General features: G+C 37.6%; 1 protein-coding gene across 1 annotated transcript; it reads right to left on the reverse strand.

Moving 5' to 3' along the window:
- Window positions 1-6,268: 6,268 nt before the first annotated feature.
- Window positions 6,269-13,625, reverse strand: LOC136676183 (torsin-2A-like). Its single transcript, XM_066653024.1, has 5 exons — window positions 13,467-13,625; window positions 11,583-11,848; window positions 11,049-11,224; window positions 10,287-10,414; window positions 6,269-10,103 (listed from the first exon to the last, which is right to left on the reverse strand). The coding sequence occupies exons 1-5, from the start codon at window positions 13,609-13,611 to the stop codon at window positions 9,859-9,861; spliced, it is 960 nt and encodes a 319-aa protein (XP_066509121.1). The 5' UTR covers window positions 13,612-13,625; the 3' UTR covers window positions 6,269-9,858.
- Between the last annotated feature and the right edge of the window lie 974 nt (window positions 13,626-14,599).

Consider the following 14,599-nt stretch of genomic DNA (forward strand, 5'->3'; position numbering starts at 1 on the left):
ATAATGTTATTAAAGTGTTTATAATGTTGTAATACTTATTGTAATTCACTAACAAAATGTGGTTATTCACTAATAAAATTTGTTTTTGTATTCTATATTTACATTTTGAATTTAAATAACAATGACAACAGTAATATTTGCCTATTTTTACATTAACAACATAAGATATATGTACATTGTTATTAAAATATTTCAATGTTGTAGTAACATGTATATTATATTTTATTAATGTCTTATTATTTCTAAGAAAAACAGCAATGATATTCAGAACTGTTGTGTTTTGTTTGCTAGTTGTTGCTAATGTGCGCCTATAAAAATACTCCATTTACAAACTGTTAATGAACAACTCCCTTTGTAATGGAGTGTCAGGTAATCCTTTTGTACGAGGCTCTTTCTGGGCGCAAGAGAGAAAAAAAAAACAGAAAAGGAGGGCAACGTCACTGGGGCGCACAAAGCCTAATGGCACAGAGATGCACAGTGCTGGATTGTAATTGCTTTAGAGCAGAAAATAGCCTTTAGTGTCTTTAGAGGGGGCTGCTGGTCCGCGCGCAGCTGCTGGGGAGCGCGAGCTGAAAGAGAGACGGCGGAGATTCATCACCACTCTCTCCATCACACAATGACCATTTATCACCGCGGCGCTGGCGATGGTGGTGTTCAAATCTCGTACCAGGCGACCACCAGCCCCACTCCAGCTCTAGCCTTAGTCTCTGCACCTCTTTTAAATGGGACTTGCTCAGCATCTTGGTCTCTCTCTCTCTCTCTCTCTCTCTCTCTCTCTCTCCTGTTGCTCAGTCTCTTCATACTGGATCATTTTCTGGATTTTTTAACCTCAGGTTTTCCTCTTGGTGGTCTTTAAGTGGACTTCGAAGATATCACCCAGGCTGCGTTTTTTTTATTTTTTTATTTTTTTACCTGGGATGTGCAGAGGAACTTCACATGCTACTTACTGCCATTTTAGTTCAAACGCCAAACCTCCAGCACTCTAGCTTGGCTAATACCCCTGTCCAGACTGGAGAAACCGCAGAGCTGAAAGCAATTCAACATCGTGGTATTCGGTCCTCTGTTCATGGATGGATTTGAAGCTGACGAAGCTGATTTTTATGTGGCTTTCCCGCGCTGCGGTGAAGGAGTAGCTTTACAGGTGCAGAAATGGCGAACGGCTTCTGTGAGCTATGCTAACGGTTAGCCCGCGTGCTGCAAATTAACGTTGTCACTGCGACCGTTGGAGAAAATGTTACAATTTAACGCGACGTTTACCAAGCTGCTATTCTAATGACATGTTTTAATTTTTAAACTAAAGAATTTATCTCCAACTAAATGAATGTTTCTGGCTTTAGAACAGAGACGAATTAATGTTATCAATTTTCTGCAGTTAATTTCTTTAGAAATCATTATTTTTTAGAGATGATTATTTCAATATTGATTTAAATACGGTGTTTATAACTGATGTGCTATTACTTGCTCATTTTAATAGTAAAATACCATGTTTTTATTTAATCAACGAACAGTGTACTTAAAACAGGGCTAGGCTTGGGAGAACAATAATTTAACACATTATGTCTTTTTATTTATTTTTTTTTTTCAAATTATTTTAATATGAGGTAAATTATTCCAACAATATTTCAGCTCATTTATATGTAGGTTTATCGGATTCTGTGTCATAAGGCCTGATTTACTTGTTAGTGCATCAACCCGTAAGAACAAATTTGCAAATGTCGTTTTAAATAACAGTCTAATGTTTTTTGTCGCCTACGTGTCTGCTGTTTATATGAGCCCAAGCTACTGATTGTCCAAACGCAATTCTTGTGAAATGTCAAACGTTAAATCGAGAATTGTGCATGGACATCTGTTGCTGTAGGTTCCCACACATCTGCTGCACGCTATAAATCCTCAGAGTGCTTCGGCTCAGAACACCTGGAGTTAATGGTTTATTATATTTTACATCAGTCTTACTCAGGACTAAATTTGGTGTTCGATTAATAAATGTTCATATTTCACTGCTTTTTACTAGTGTCCAAAAATCATCAAACCAATAAAATTGTATAGAAAACATAACTTTTTTTTCCCCCAGCACGTAGTTTTCTGACATCAATTTAAAACGTTTGTGAAACCATTTATAAATCCATTATGAAGGATGAACTGGTCAAATGAGGGTTCTCAAGCAACAGATGAAAATAAAAATCTAATATACACGAAGATTCACAAGCTCAGATTTTCTTTTTGTTCCTCAAAGGCTTAACATTGTTTTATAAATAACAAAAATACAATATGTCCATTTCTGTGTATCTACGTTTTTTATTTATTTAGTTTTTTTGCTTTTATTTTTTAAGATATTGACAGACTTAATTATCATTTAATATATGAATTGTGTTTTCTTGTGAAAGTCACTAACAGGTTATTGTACTTTATTAAATATAAAATAAGAGTTTAAAAACAGTTTTTAAAAATAAAGACATTATCTTACTTTTGAGGTGACATTTTACAAATTAATCTTGTTTCATGTCTTAAGCCTCTCTAAAGGAATACTGCTACTCTAAAACCTAAGCCTAAAATGCTTGACGTGGTAACATGCAATTGACTTGGTGTTACTGAACCCAAATATTTTAAATAATTTTCATCAGTTGAACTCACGAACGATTTATATACAATTAATGAAAGCTAAAAATACAAATTGTAAGAAAAATCCTGTTGGGTCAGATTTTCAGTAGGGGGCGATTGGACGGTTTTGTCATATTTATTTGTTTGAATAGCAAGGACCAAAGACTGGAAGGCTGGCTAACAATGACATGGCGTGTTAATCCAATCGGATTAAACGAGATTAGGACTATACACACTTGGCAAGGCTTTTGATTACAAAAAAAAAAAAAAAAAGAAAAAGAAAAAAGTATAACAGGACTGAATGTACTGAATGTATACATTTTGGTAACAACACCATGTAAAGCAGTTTATTTTATTTTATATTTGCATATTATTTTCGTATTATTTTATTTTGACACCTTATGATTTGTGCTCCTCAGGCAGGTGAAAGTGGTAGTGGCATGACAGACAAATTCATTAAACAATCTATTTCCTTATTTGTGTTTTCATTTATTGGTTATATAGTTTTAATGTTTCTTAGAAAAGCAACTCTGTTAACATTTAAACATAATCATTTTAAAGCGTTTATTCTTATATGCTTTAAAATGAGCCTTATCAAAGTTGCATTAACTACACAATCGAAAGTAACACTTACAATGCCTTGAAATAACTGGGATACAAATTTTTATCTGGGAAACAAATGCATTTAAGTTATATATATAATATGTAAATATGAAACAGGTTTTTGCAGTCATGGATTATTTAAACCTGATCGTGTGTGCGAGTTACTGGTATCGATGCATATTTTATTACTGTTATTCTTAACAGCCTTTATAATAATAAATTAATTCTAATGATAACATTTAATTGGAAATTACTCTGAAGCAGCCCTGCATTGGACTGTTGCCCTGTACCGGGTGTTTTTCTGCCTTCTGCTCAATGGCTCCGGACCCACCACGACCCTGAACAAGATGAAGTCGTATGAAGAATATGAATAAATGAATAATGGAATGAATAAATAAATTACCCTGAAACACACAAAAACAAACTAATGTCTGATATTGAAAGATTAAAACCCTGAATCTAGTTATAGATTGAAATACCCATACATTATTTTCGCCACAAATCAGTAAGTATCAAGCTGAAATAATTAAACAGTCACTTTAATTTCTTTTAATATAATTATTGTATGTTTTATATGATTAACCTATCCCCCCTTGAACAATCATTGTGAGCATTATTCATTAGTTGACCTGATGGGATTGCTGTCATATCCACCACTTACAATTTATTTTGATTATTATTAAAGTTAAAACAGGCGTCTCCTGTAGGTCTGGGAAATATAGCAAAAATCACACAATAGGAAATCACACAATATATATATTTTTAAACTACCATCAGAAATACAATAATTATTCAGTTTTTTGAACTAAATGTCTTTAAACCTCTTTCAGCAGGTCTAATTACGTAGTTTTTTTAAGGATATATACATATATATATATACTGCAGCTGACAACTGGTCAGACAACTGACAACTGTAGACAGATAATCCAGAATTATTTAAGTGAATTCAGAATATTGTAATTAATAAAAAAGCTTGTCTTTAAAAGCAAGGACATTATTATTATTATTATTTTAAAAAGCCATTTTTGTGCTTGTTACTTCTTTGCATCTGAGATAAAAGGCATGGTCTTAAGACATTAACACAGAGTGAAATGAAGCTCTCTCAGAGGTTGTTCTTCAGGCATGCTGCACAGACTTGAAAGGTTTATGGCCTCATTGTGTGGAAAGAGTCAGTGAGTTGAAATGAGAAGCTGCTGCTGTGCAAGTGGAATATGCTCTTATCAGTGGGACTACTTTTCCTGAGAGCAAATGAAGCAATATATCATCTGTAGAGAGGATTGTGACAATGTCAAAGACTTTTTCTTTTCCTTCGTTTTTGGAGGGTGCGGGTGGGGGGTGGGGGTGGTTCAGGATTCTCCCAGGCTTGGAGGCTTATCAATCATTTTTAGGCTAAGGCAAGAGTGTCCCATCTTCTCCCATGTCCTTGAGAGGCCCATGTCCCCTACTGACCACATAGAGGCCAAGGGCATCTTGGCTGCCCCTTGGAGCCCACTCCCAGCATTCCCTCCTCCCTTCACCCTTTGTCCACCTGTTGTCTTGGAGACTCCACTGCCACCGAGACCACCCATTGTTGTGGTGAGAATGGAGATGAAGCGGCATGCAAGCCCTCAGTGATCGCAAAAGGGATTGATACGGTGAAAACCTGTATTGTGAGCAAAATAGGATATTGTTTATAAAAGAGCTTAGGAAGGATGTCCAGTGGTGTCAAACTGTGTAAATATATTTTAAGTTGTGCTTCTGACCACAGGCCTATTAACTAAACCCCCAGAGAACACACTGGCCCCTGGATGGAAGAAACTGAATGTCAATAGTTGTCTTGCGTCATTTTAACAGTAGGTCTGGTGGAGCTTTGACCAGAGGGAAGCAAAAGTTGGCTTTGCCAACTGTCCCGAATGACTGCACCCCAAAAGGATTTCCCTCTTTGTGGTGATTGTCCCTCGTCCCTGGCCCACACATGGCCTCCTCCAGCCCCTATCCCGCCCCTCAGCCGGCCGCTGGCTCTCCCCTGACCCTGGCCACGCACATGAAAGCCCCATCAGCGCTGTGACCAGCCAAATTTACAAGTGAAAGGGAGCCAATAATGGAGCGGTTAGGGAGAAAATGAGCAGACAGAGGGGAGCTCACAGATGTTGAGGGGGGTGCTGTAGGCCATTGTTGCCAGGGGGAGGCGGTGAGGTGCCTTTTTAAACCTGATTTGGATGGGGAGAGGTGTCCAAATGGAAGGGCCAGAGGCCAGGCGAGGACAGCAGTCCTGGAGAGCGTGTGAACCAGGCCGTGGGGGTCAAACCAAGTGTGGAGAAAAGGGAGTGGGGGGTCATTTTGTTATTATCTCGGTCGGCTTTTTTGTAAGGGCACTGGAAACATTGGAAAATCCTTCCTTAAACGCTACACTGAGGTTAAAGGGCATTCAGGCTTGAGACGCTTCTCTCTTCAATCTTCCTCCCCACACATAGAGATGAGGACTGATGAAGTTCTCAAAGTGGGTATTATACCAGGGCTTTGTATGCAGGTGTAACAGAGAGGAAAGCTAACTTGTAAGAACTTTATCCTCTACTGAAAAACCTTTGTTTAGGTCCTTTGATGAAAAGCGTTAAGTCAGGCTCTCCGAGCCCGAGGATCCTTCTCCTAAGACCACTACCACACACCATCTGACACCTCTTCATTTCCTGTTGAGAAACGACTAATTTCCTGTGGCAGAAGGCGGATGGGGAAATCTAGCAGAGATCTTCCATCAGAAAGAGATGACAGCTGGCCCCATACTTACAAAGGACATCAAAGTAAAAGGATCTAGAACTTGGGTCTTTACTGTCCCTACCTACATTAGTCATCATATCCTTAAACATGGCAAAACCAATCCAGAAATATCACTTATACTTAAGGATTTAGTGAAGCTGAATGCAGGCTCTCTCTCTATATAGCATTGCAAAATGAATTGGCTGATCTAAGACTTGTTGTATATATATATTGAATGTCTCTAGTATCCAGTCAAGTGTTGGACAGTTAAAAGTAAAATCTCATAAGAAAAGAAGAAAACAGGAGTTTAATTTGATTTCTTTTTCAGGCATGATACAGCAGGGTTTCTTTATTCTTGTCACAGTTAGCACCAATAATACACATGAGCCAGTTTCCCCAGATATGGATTTATTTGACTTAACTGGTGATGTCAGAATATCTTACTACTGTAAGGCATCTTCTGGGGCCAAGAGTCATCCTACGCATTTCAAATGAAATTACTTTTTAGTCTTGGCGTAAGCTTAAGCTTTGTTTTGGAAACAGGCTCCTCTCCCATTTCCAAAAGTTTGTAAACACATTCATATGATGCTTGTTCTGAAATTAAAGGCACTCATATGGAGCACACCCCTTCTTTAAATCAGTAACCACTTCTGTGCCGCTGCACTTTTAGCTGTAATTTTTCTGTGCTCATTTAACCCCATACAGGAAAAAGAGAATGAGAGGTTAAGTACTGATGTAAGATTATTAGTTCTGGAGCACGAATGCCACTCAAAGCCCAGGCTTTGAATCCCTCTGACTAATGCTTAGCACTGGGCATGATAACCTTAGGCTCATAAGCAGTTGCTACAAAATGTCCCTTTCTAGTGATCCAACTTTTTCTGTGGTGATTTCTGTGTAAATTTGAACACTTACGTTAGCAATAAGTGCAGAGATATCAGAATGAACATACTTAGGGGGATTTGCGTTCTTGTGGACACATACTAGATGAGTGCATGATACAGAGAATGAATAAGTAGCAAAGCAGCTATGAATGCCTTGGTCTGACATAATTATGGTATAATAAACATTAATAATTTATGCATTTCTGCTGAAATGTTGTGAATGAAAAAAAACATCAAAAGAATCAATTTTTTTTTCAAATGAGTTGTGGTTGAATACTGAATAAATTTGTTTTAGTCGGCAAAGGCAAGCAGAATGTTCAAGACATTTCAGGACATACCTTATTGCTTTGAAAATATACAAGTGTTTCCTCTTATAAACAAACTATTTATCCACCCTTAGTAGTGTCATTATTTCACTACTCCCATCCATGAAACAGATTCTGAATTGGTATGGGCAATGTGCAACTTGAAAAATGAAGCTGAGGATCAATAGGCAGTTAGAACTGTACTGAAACTTAGTGGGTGGTAATGGAGAAAGGAGGGGAGGATATATATATATATATATATATATATATATATATATATATATATATATACACACACACACACACACACACATACAGAGGGTCCTCGACTTACAACGTTGATCCGTTCCTACGTCGTAACCGTGTATTCTTCCGCCGCGCACACCAAACACGAAGTTCACGTTACGACGTTTAAGACGCAAAATCACTTACGTCGAAACAAGGCTTTATACAGAAAATGGGAGATGTGTCGTAACCACGAAACATCGTAACTCGGGACTGACGTAACCCGAGGACCTCCTGTATATATAAAAAATGACAAAACCTTCCAAATACAAATGAGCGGTATCCACATTTTTGTCATACCCTCTATGTATTGTCAAGGTATATGGTGTTAACGTAGGGACGGTGTGTCTAGAGGGGTGCACTGTCAGGCCGCACTGAGCCTTATATCTGTCAGCACAAAGTCGAGTGAAGGGCTTTCTGTGTGTTTGTGCTCTGCAGTTCAGCCCAGCACAGCCCGACAGTGCACGCTGACACACGTGCTGATGATAAAAGCCTGTTTCTTAGAGAGCTAATTTCAGTGACTGGTGCTGGAGGAACAAAAATACTACACTGTTTAGAAGCATAGCTGGCTAGCTAATAAGGCAATTGTGGTTTAGCACACTACAGCAGATGATTTTCCAGCAAATTGAGGCTCAGTGTGAGAGAGTGAGGATAAAGACCATGAGCCAAGAGTCGACTGAAAGGTTTTCTTGTGTTTCAGTTTCATTCCTTTCTCTTTTAACCCACCCAGCAGTCAGTGAGCTCCCACAGAGCCCCCTCCCTGTGGCTCTCTTCAATGCACAAGAATGAAATCTCTGGCCTTGTACTTAATAACACAACATAACATAAATACACATTTTTAAATACCACAGTATTACTGTTACACCGCCCAGTCCTACTTCCAACAATATACATCTAAAATAATCAGACCTTTGTGAAAAAGTTCATTTGTATTCATTCTTGAATTTAAAAAAAATAATTTACATTTATTACCTGTAAAGTGAAATATTGCAAGCCTTTTTTGTTTTTGTTGATCATGGCTTATAGGCATCCAGTATTTTAAATTATTAAAATATCTCATGAGAACAAATGTAATAGTATGTACATTACAGAAATGTCCAACTTCTGAAAAGCATGTTCATTTATACCCTCATACATACAATACTTGGTTGGTGTTCCTATTCTATGAAGTACTGCATCAATGAGGAATAACACAGCAGCAAACAGTTTGTGACACTGCTGAGAATCAGTGTTTCCTGTATTCCTCTTGACCATATTCTGGTTCAGTGAGTTGGCTGGTCAATCAAGCACTGTAATATCATGGTCAGAAAAATATTTGTTAGTACTTATGGCATTGGAGGCTATGTTTTGCTGGAAAAGGAAGTTGGCATCTCCTTAAAGCTCTTCGGCAGAAGTGAAGACAGGAAGGATGAAGTGGTGTAAAATCTCCTGGTAGACTGCTGCATTGGCTTCGGACCAACCGCAGTAAATGACATAAAACCCCCAAACATCACAGGCTGTGGAAGCTTTTCAGAAGGGACTTTCTGTGGACAGTTTTCCAGTTCCAGACAAGTGTGAATTCAGCAGTCTTCCCCAGGGCTGAGGTTGCTGGTGCTTGACAGAGATATACACAGTATTTATACTGTTTGAGTAGTAGTAGGCTAAGACTCAAAATGAGATATTCTAATAAATACCGGATTTCTGATCTTCCTAAACTACAAGCCATACTGATCAACATAAAAAACCATTCAATATGTCACTCTGTTTATAATAAATATAAAATATGCAACACTTCAGTCATGAATTAAACTATGAACAGAAATGAACTTTTTCCACAATATTCTAATGTTTTTAAGTGTATATGAATCAGTTAATATTCCAACAAGGTTCTACATCAGAAATCAAATAAAACAATTTCTGGCTTTTGAAAACTGAGATGGCTTTGCAAATCAAATATGACAACAGTGTCACCTATAGGTAAAAATGTAAAACACAGTACTTCACTCCAACAAACTCTTTGGAAAATAAATACATGAACATTCCTGATTTTTAAACCAGCCAAATATCTTAAAATTACTCTCAATCAGGAAAAAAGGATTTCAGCCAGATAGCTGTTCCCTTTTGATTCAAAACTCCGCCAAAGCAATCGACGGCATATTTTGAGCTTCAGTCGATTAAAATGATCAACAGCAGAAAAAGTCCATGATCTCTGCGCCAGCAGAGTGATGTGGCAAACAATGGTTTTAGAATTCTGCTTAGAAGAGGCAAACCTCGCCAGCGAGGTACTTAAGTATCTATATGAATTCTTATCTCAAGACTTCTTGATCCAAGCTGTAAACTTAGGTTTTTTAAAAAGGCAGAATCCAAAAGCAGTAATTCTGATTTTCAGGTCTTCACTTCCACAGAAGACTGTTCGCTGTTGGACTCCACCTGGCCTGCTTCATATTGTGTCCAGAAACATTTCATCTCTGTCTTCATAAGAAAAGATTGACTTTAGCAGGCACTAGTTTGCACCCAGTACTTGAGAAGTGTTGACCATCCTGTGGAGTATAGGTTACTGCGCCCCCTACTGCTTCTGCCACATCTCTACGCTGGCACTCACCACGCTGGCACAAATCCCGCTGGGCACAGCGTTCAATGTGGCGCCGACACAAGGGCAGGAATGGCACAAAATGAGCTATCCTCTTTTCTGAGATTATTTTGGAGTGGTAGAATCCACCTAAGGAGAAAAGTTCATTCATTAGTTACTGAGTGGTCTGGACAAAGAAGTTATCATTTTGGCACTGCAATTATGTATATACAACAAACATCATGACACTGTTTTAGTTATAGTGCTAGAATACATTACATTAATCAGCTTACAATATAAAAATATCTCTAGTACATCACCTGTGTCACTTACTATTCTTATTGTTGAACACAGACTCTGCAATGGCTTCCTCAAGCTCTTCTGGCTTGATCTCCTCTCTGTCTCGTCCAGCCTGCCTACTTTCTAGGGCAACTCTGTTAATGACCTCTTGACCTGCAGTGCTAAAGCAATGGAATATCACATCAGCCATGCAAATGTCCAAAACGATGAAAGGAATATGTCCATGTGGTTAAAGTAACACGTTTTGTTCTGGCAAACAAAATCAGGAAGAAAAGACCAGCTCATATGCTCAGTTACAATTGTGCAACACTGTCGGTCAGGGTGGCAATTTGGTAACAGATTTATTGCCAGGGTTGAGAGGGCATGTTTTAGTAAAGACTGGTTAACCTTTTAGAAATTTAATCTGTAACCTATTCCAAACAATTTCTACATCAAAGTAAGGGAATATAATTATTTTTCGAATAGTTTTGAAGTTATTTATCATTAAAAAATTATTTATATTATAAAAAAACTTTGCTTTACAAAATGATAACGATGAAGATGAAACAGTTCACAGAAAAATACTTTTGATGTAATTTACAAGTTCCTAAAATCTGTCAGCGTGGCTCTTGCTATGTCGACATAGTGTGAAAAATGTCTGAAACAATGCCCTGATTCTAATCATTCTTATTTTTATAATGTACCTGTAATGTCATTATTAAGAGTTACAATTTTTAGATTCTAATGTAATGGATAATCATACTAAACACTAAGACAGTCCAAAAAAAAGATGAATGGAAACTCTGTCCTACCTACCTGATAAAGATGTAGATAGCCTTACGGTAGTTGGTCTGGAAAACAACATGTGAAGGGCCAAGAAAGGGTTCTAATATGTCAATCACTCCAGGGGGCATCTTTTCCATCTCGTCGAAGATAAAGATAGAGCGAGCACAAGCAGTGAGATTACCCTGGACCCAGTGTTTTAAATCTGACTATAAACAAAAGTGAGAGAAACTGTTGACATGAGCGACACATCAGTAACATTTTATTAGATATGGCCCAATCATGGCTTCATGAAAATTTATTCTGCAGGCAATCAATTAATCATTTAAGATGTATGATTAACACAGGTCCTAGTTTTGATTATGCTGTCTGAAAGCTTGGCCTTTCTTAAAGAAGCAGTCTGATTAATATGATAAATATTATTATAAAGATAAAGATAATTAGCATACAGTTACAGTCATAGCAGGTATCATACTTTTGCCTTTTCTACAGAAGCTTTACTGAATAAACATCTGTAAGTTTTAAAGCAGAGAATATGATTAAATAATTGTAATAAAACTACAATACCTTGTATTGCTTCACTCTGTCAGCTAAAGGAAAGTGCAGAGTGGGGACATACTGGTGGATATAAGGGCTTCCCATGGCTGTTCCATAGAGGTGGCGTCCTAGCATTGTGCTGACCATAGTCTTACCAGTCCCTGAAGCTCCATGGAAAGACAGCACCAGTGGTCTGTCTGGATTTTCCTTTTTTAGGAAACTAACAACAGTCTCTGACACAATATCCCGCACCAGATGCTGCCCATATACATTTTTATAAAGATCCCACTCCAAGCCTGTGTGAAGGAAGAAATAAATGAGTAGTTCAAGTAGAAAATCTTGCTATTTTCTGATTCATGTTCAAAATATGTTTTTGTAACTGTATACCTTGACCTTCATCTAATAAACCCAGATCTATTGGCGCTTTTACGCTACATGGCACCTACACACCTGTTTTGCTTTTCCAGTAGGCAAAGCCGGTATGTAGCCTCTGAAAGCTGATATTTTTACTTCCTGTTTGTGCCTGGCTCCAAGCGGGCAGAGTAGGGACTAAATGTGACATATAAACATTACAGAACACTGATTGGCCGGAGAGACTTGTCTACACTGCAAAATGCAGACGATCAGCACAAACTAACGATCTGTAAAATCTCCAACTACAGTAGCGATCACATTGTTTTGTCAGACTCATTACGGCAGCTTGTAAAAGTGTGCAGTGGTATTTTGAAAAGGTTCAAAAGAAACTGGTGGCCAACTGAATAAACATGCAAGAGACGGATGGAGCAACAAGGAATGGAAAAGCTCCACTGATCTGTCTGAACTGTGGAGCAGAGCCATGTTCAGTCCCAAATAACAACAACAAAACAAGAATACACAATTAGAAAACAACTCTTAACATTACAGCCACCAATGTTTTGGCATTCAAAGCCAGAAGGCTTTTTGGAGTCAGATGGCTTTAAAATGGAAAACTAACCAAGGAAAATGAAAGTAGAGTCAATTAGAGCAGGTACTGTTGTGAATTTCCCCACTGCGGGAGCACCACCTCTATCTCCCCCATACTTCAGCTAATCACATGCAGTTTGAAAGCCCAGTCCTCCACGTTGATGCGATTGTTTCCTTAGGTTTATGATGTAAGAAGCCCTGGCTATCTGAATTTGCCCATTTGGCCCTGTATTTGAACACTGCAATTTCAAAATGGAAAAGCTCTTCTGTGGTGTTTATTGCGTATTTCACTCGTGATAGTCTTCTGACGTATTTATGTCACTACACATGTTAACAACGTAAAACAATTCACTGAAGGGTCTCTTTAAGAATATTGATAAGACAGTGTCATAATATGACATAAATATCACTACCAGCACGCAGTTAATAACAGATTCCGCTGATTTCTTTCACATTTTCAGATCCTCCTTAAATGAAGGTTCGGTTATTTAAAAGGAATATATTTAAAGTGGAACCAAAATTTCGAATAAGAAAACAAAACAAAACACACTCTGAGTAGCTACCTAGTTAATTTAATAATGTCTCGGAGACAGGCATTCTGTGTATTACATTCAAACTATGCTCAGCATAGCATTTAATTCACCTTTAATAAAGAGTATTTATTAACACGAATTTTCAGAACTACAGACAACGTTACGTAGGCATTGGCGACGACTGTTAACGGAAGCCTATTGGTTTATTAGCAACGTTAGCATGATACACAACAACTGAGCTTTCAGACTGGCAAATATATTCAGGCCAGCTAAACCACATGGTAAAACAATGAATTTAATAATAAAGAATACTTTGTGGCTAGTAATTATGTCTGGTATTTCTTAAACAACATATAGACGCATTAACATCACTGTTACCAGTTAGCTTGGTGCTAAAAGCAAAAGACTACAGGTTTCTCGAGAAGTTTATTGAGCTTACCCTGAATATTGGGCTTGAAGTCGCAGTCACAGCTGTCAGATATGGTGCAATATATCGTCTTCATTTCAAAACCACCAACTGTTGATGTACAGTAAACCCAGAAAAGTGTGAATATCATCCCTGCTCCTTCAGACCTCAGCTCCATTGTAGAACAGAAGATGGAACAGGTTCAATGCTTCATTCACCCACAAGGGGCGCATATTTCTTCAGGTAAAACATAAATATTTGTTCAATATTTCTATTTCAAGACAAGAAAAGGAAGGAAAACACTCTAACAGGGCCACCACAAGTCTCGCAGCTACTTCAGTTACAATTACTGAACTTCAGACGTGTGATATTATAAGCTACACGTTGGCACTTAGCTACAAAGTCTAAGGTCAAATCTTAAATGGCTCCATTCTCCCTACGTAGTTCACTACACGAATTAAGAAATCTTATTTTCTCTGTAGAAACAGTTTAGTATTCACCAAGTATGGGGTTGTACACACGGCGATTCGTGCCCCGAAACCAAAAAGCCCTTTCTTTGACGTATTAAGCACTCTCTTGAGTGCAAGAGCCAATGTTTTAATCCATATGTTGTGCACTACATAGGGAGCAATTAGCCATTTGAACCGCAACACAAGATAAGTGAATTGATAAAGGTTTCAGCCTGAGAAAACAGGTGAGGAAATTCTTAAATTGTTACACAATTTACCCACCATTAATATAAATACCCACCATATAAAATAATTACAAAGTAAGAGGATATATTTAAGGGTTCATATTATATATTTTTTCTTGTAAACCCCTGCCCACCTGCTACTGTTAATTATTAAGGTAATGTGATTATATGTAAAGAATCATCATTATTTTTCCCTGGCAATTTCCAACTATTTTTAAAAATCCTTTAGAATTAAACAAGTGTTAGTTAATGTGTCATTTAGACTGAAAGATTGTTGCTGCCCAATGCAAAACATGTTTCTCCAAAATAGTAAATACAGGGGAAAAACATTTTAGCTTCCAGTGTAAGTCAATGTAAAAAGCTTTTATTCCAAAAAAATCTGGAATTCTACTGGTCCATTAATCATTACAATTTCACACAATATCATTAACAGCTGCTGTGGTCAAATGATGTATTAAAAGAAAAGGGAGTT

The sequence above is a fragment of the Hoplias malabaricus genome, chromosome X2, assembly GCF_029633855.1.
Source record: "Hoplias malabaricus isolate fHopMal1 chromosome X2, fHopMal1.hap1, whole genome shotgun sequence".
Lineage (NCBI taxonomy): Eukaryota > Metazoa > Chordata > Actinopteri > Characiformes > Erythrinidae > Hoplias > Hoplias malabaricus.

Bases quoted from the DNA above. Each gene is read 5' to 3' on its own strand.
- LOC136676183 (XM_066653024.1), bottom strand. From the start codon at position 13,611: ATGGAGCTGAGGTCTGAAGGAGCAGGGATGATATTCACACTTTTCTGG. The intron at 11,849-13,466 runs GTAAGCTCAATA...TCCTTCACACAG, and splicing joins CTTCAAGCCCAATATTCAGG to GCTTGGAGTGGGATCTTTAT. The intron at 10,104-10,286 runs GTAAGTGACACA...TTTTCTCCTTAG, and splicing joins TGTGTTCAACAATAAGAATA to GTGGATTCTACCACTCCAAA.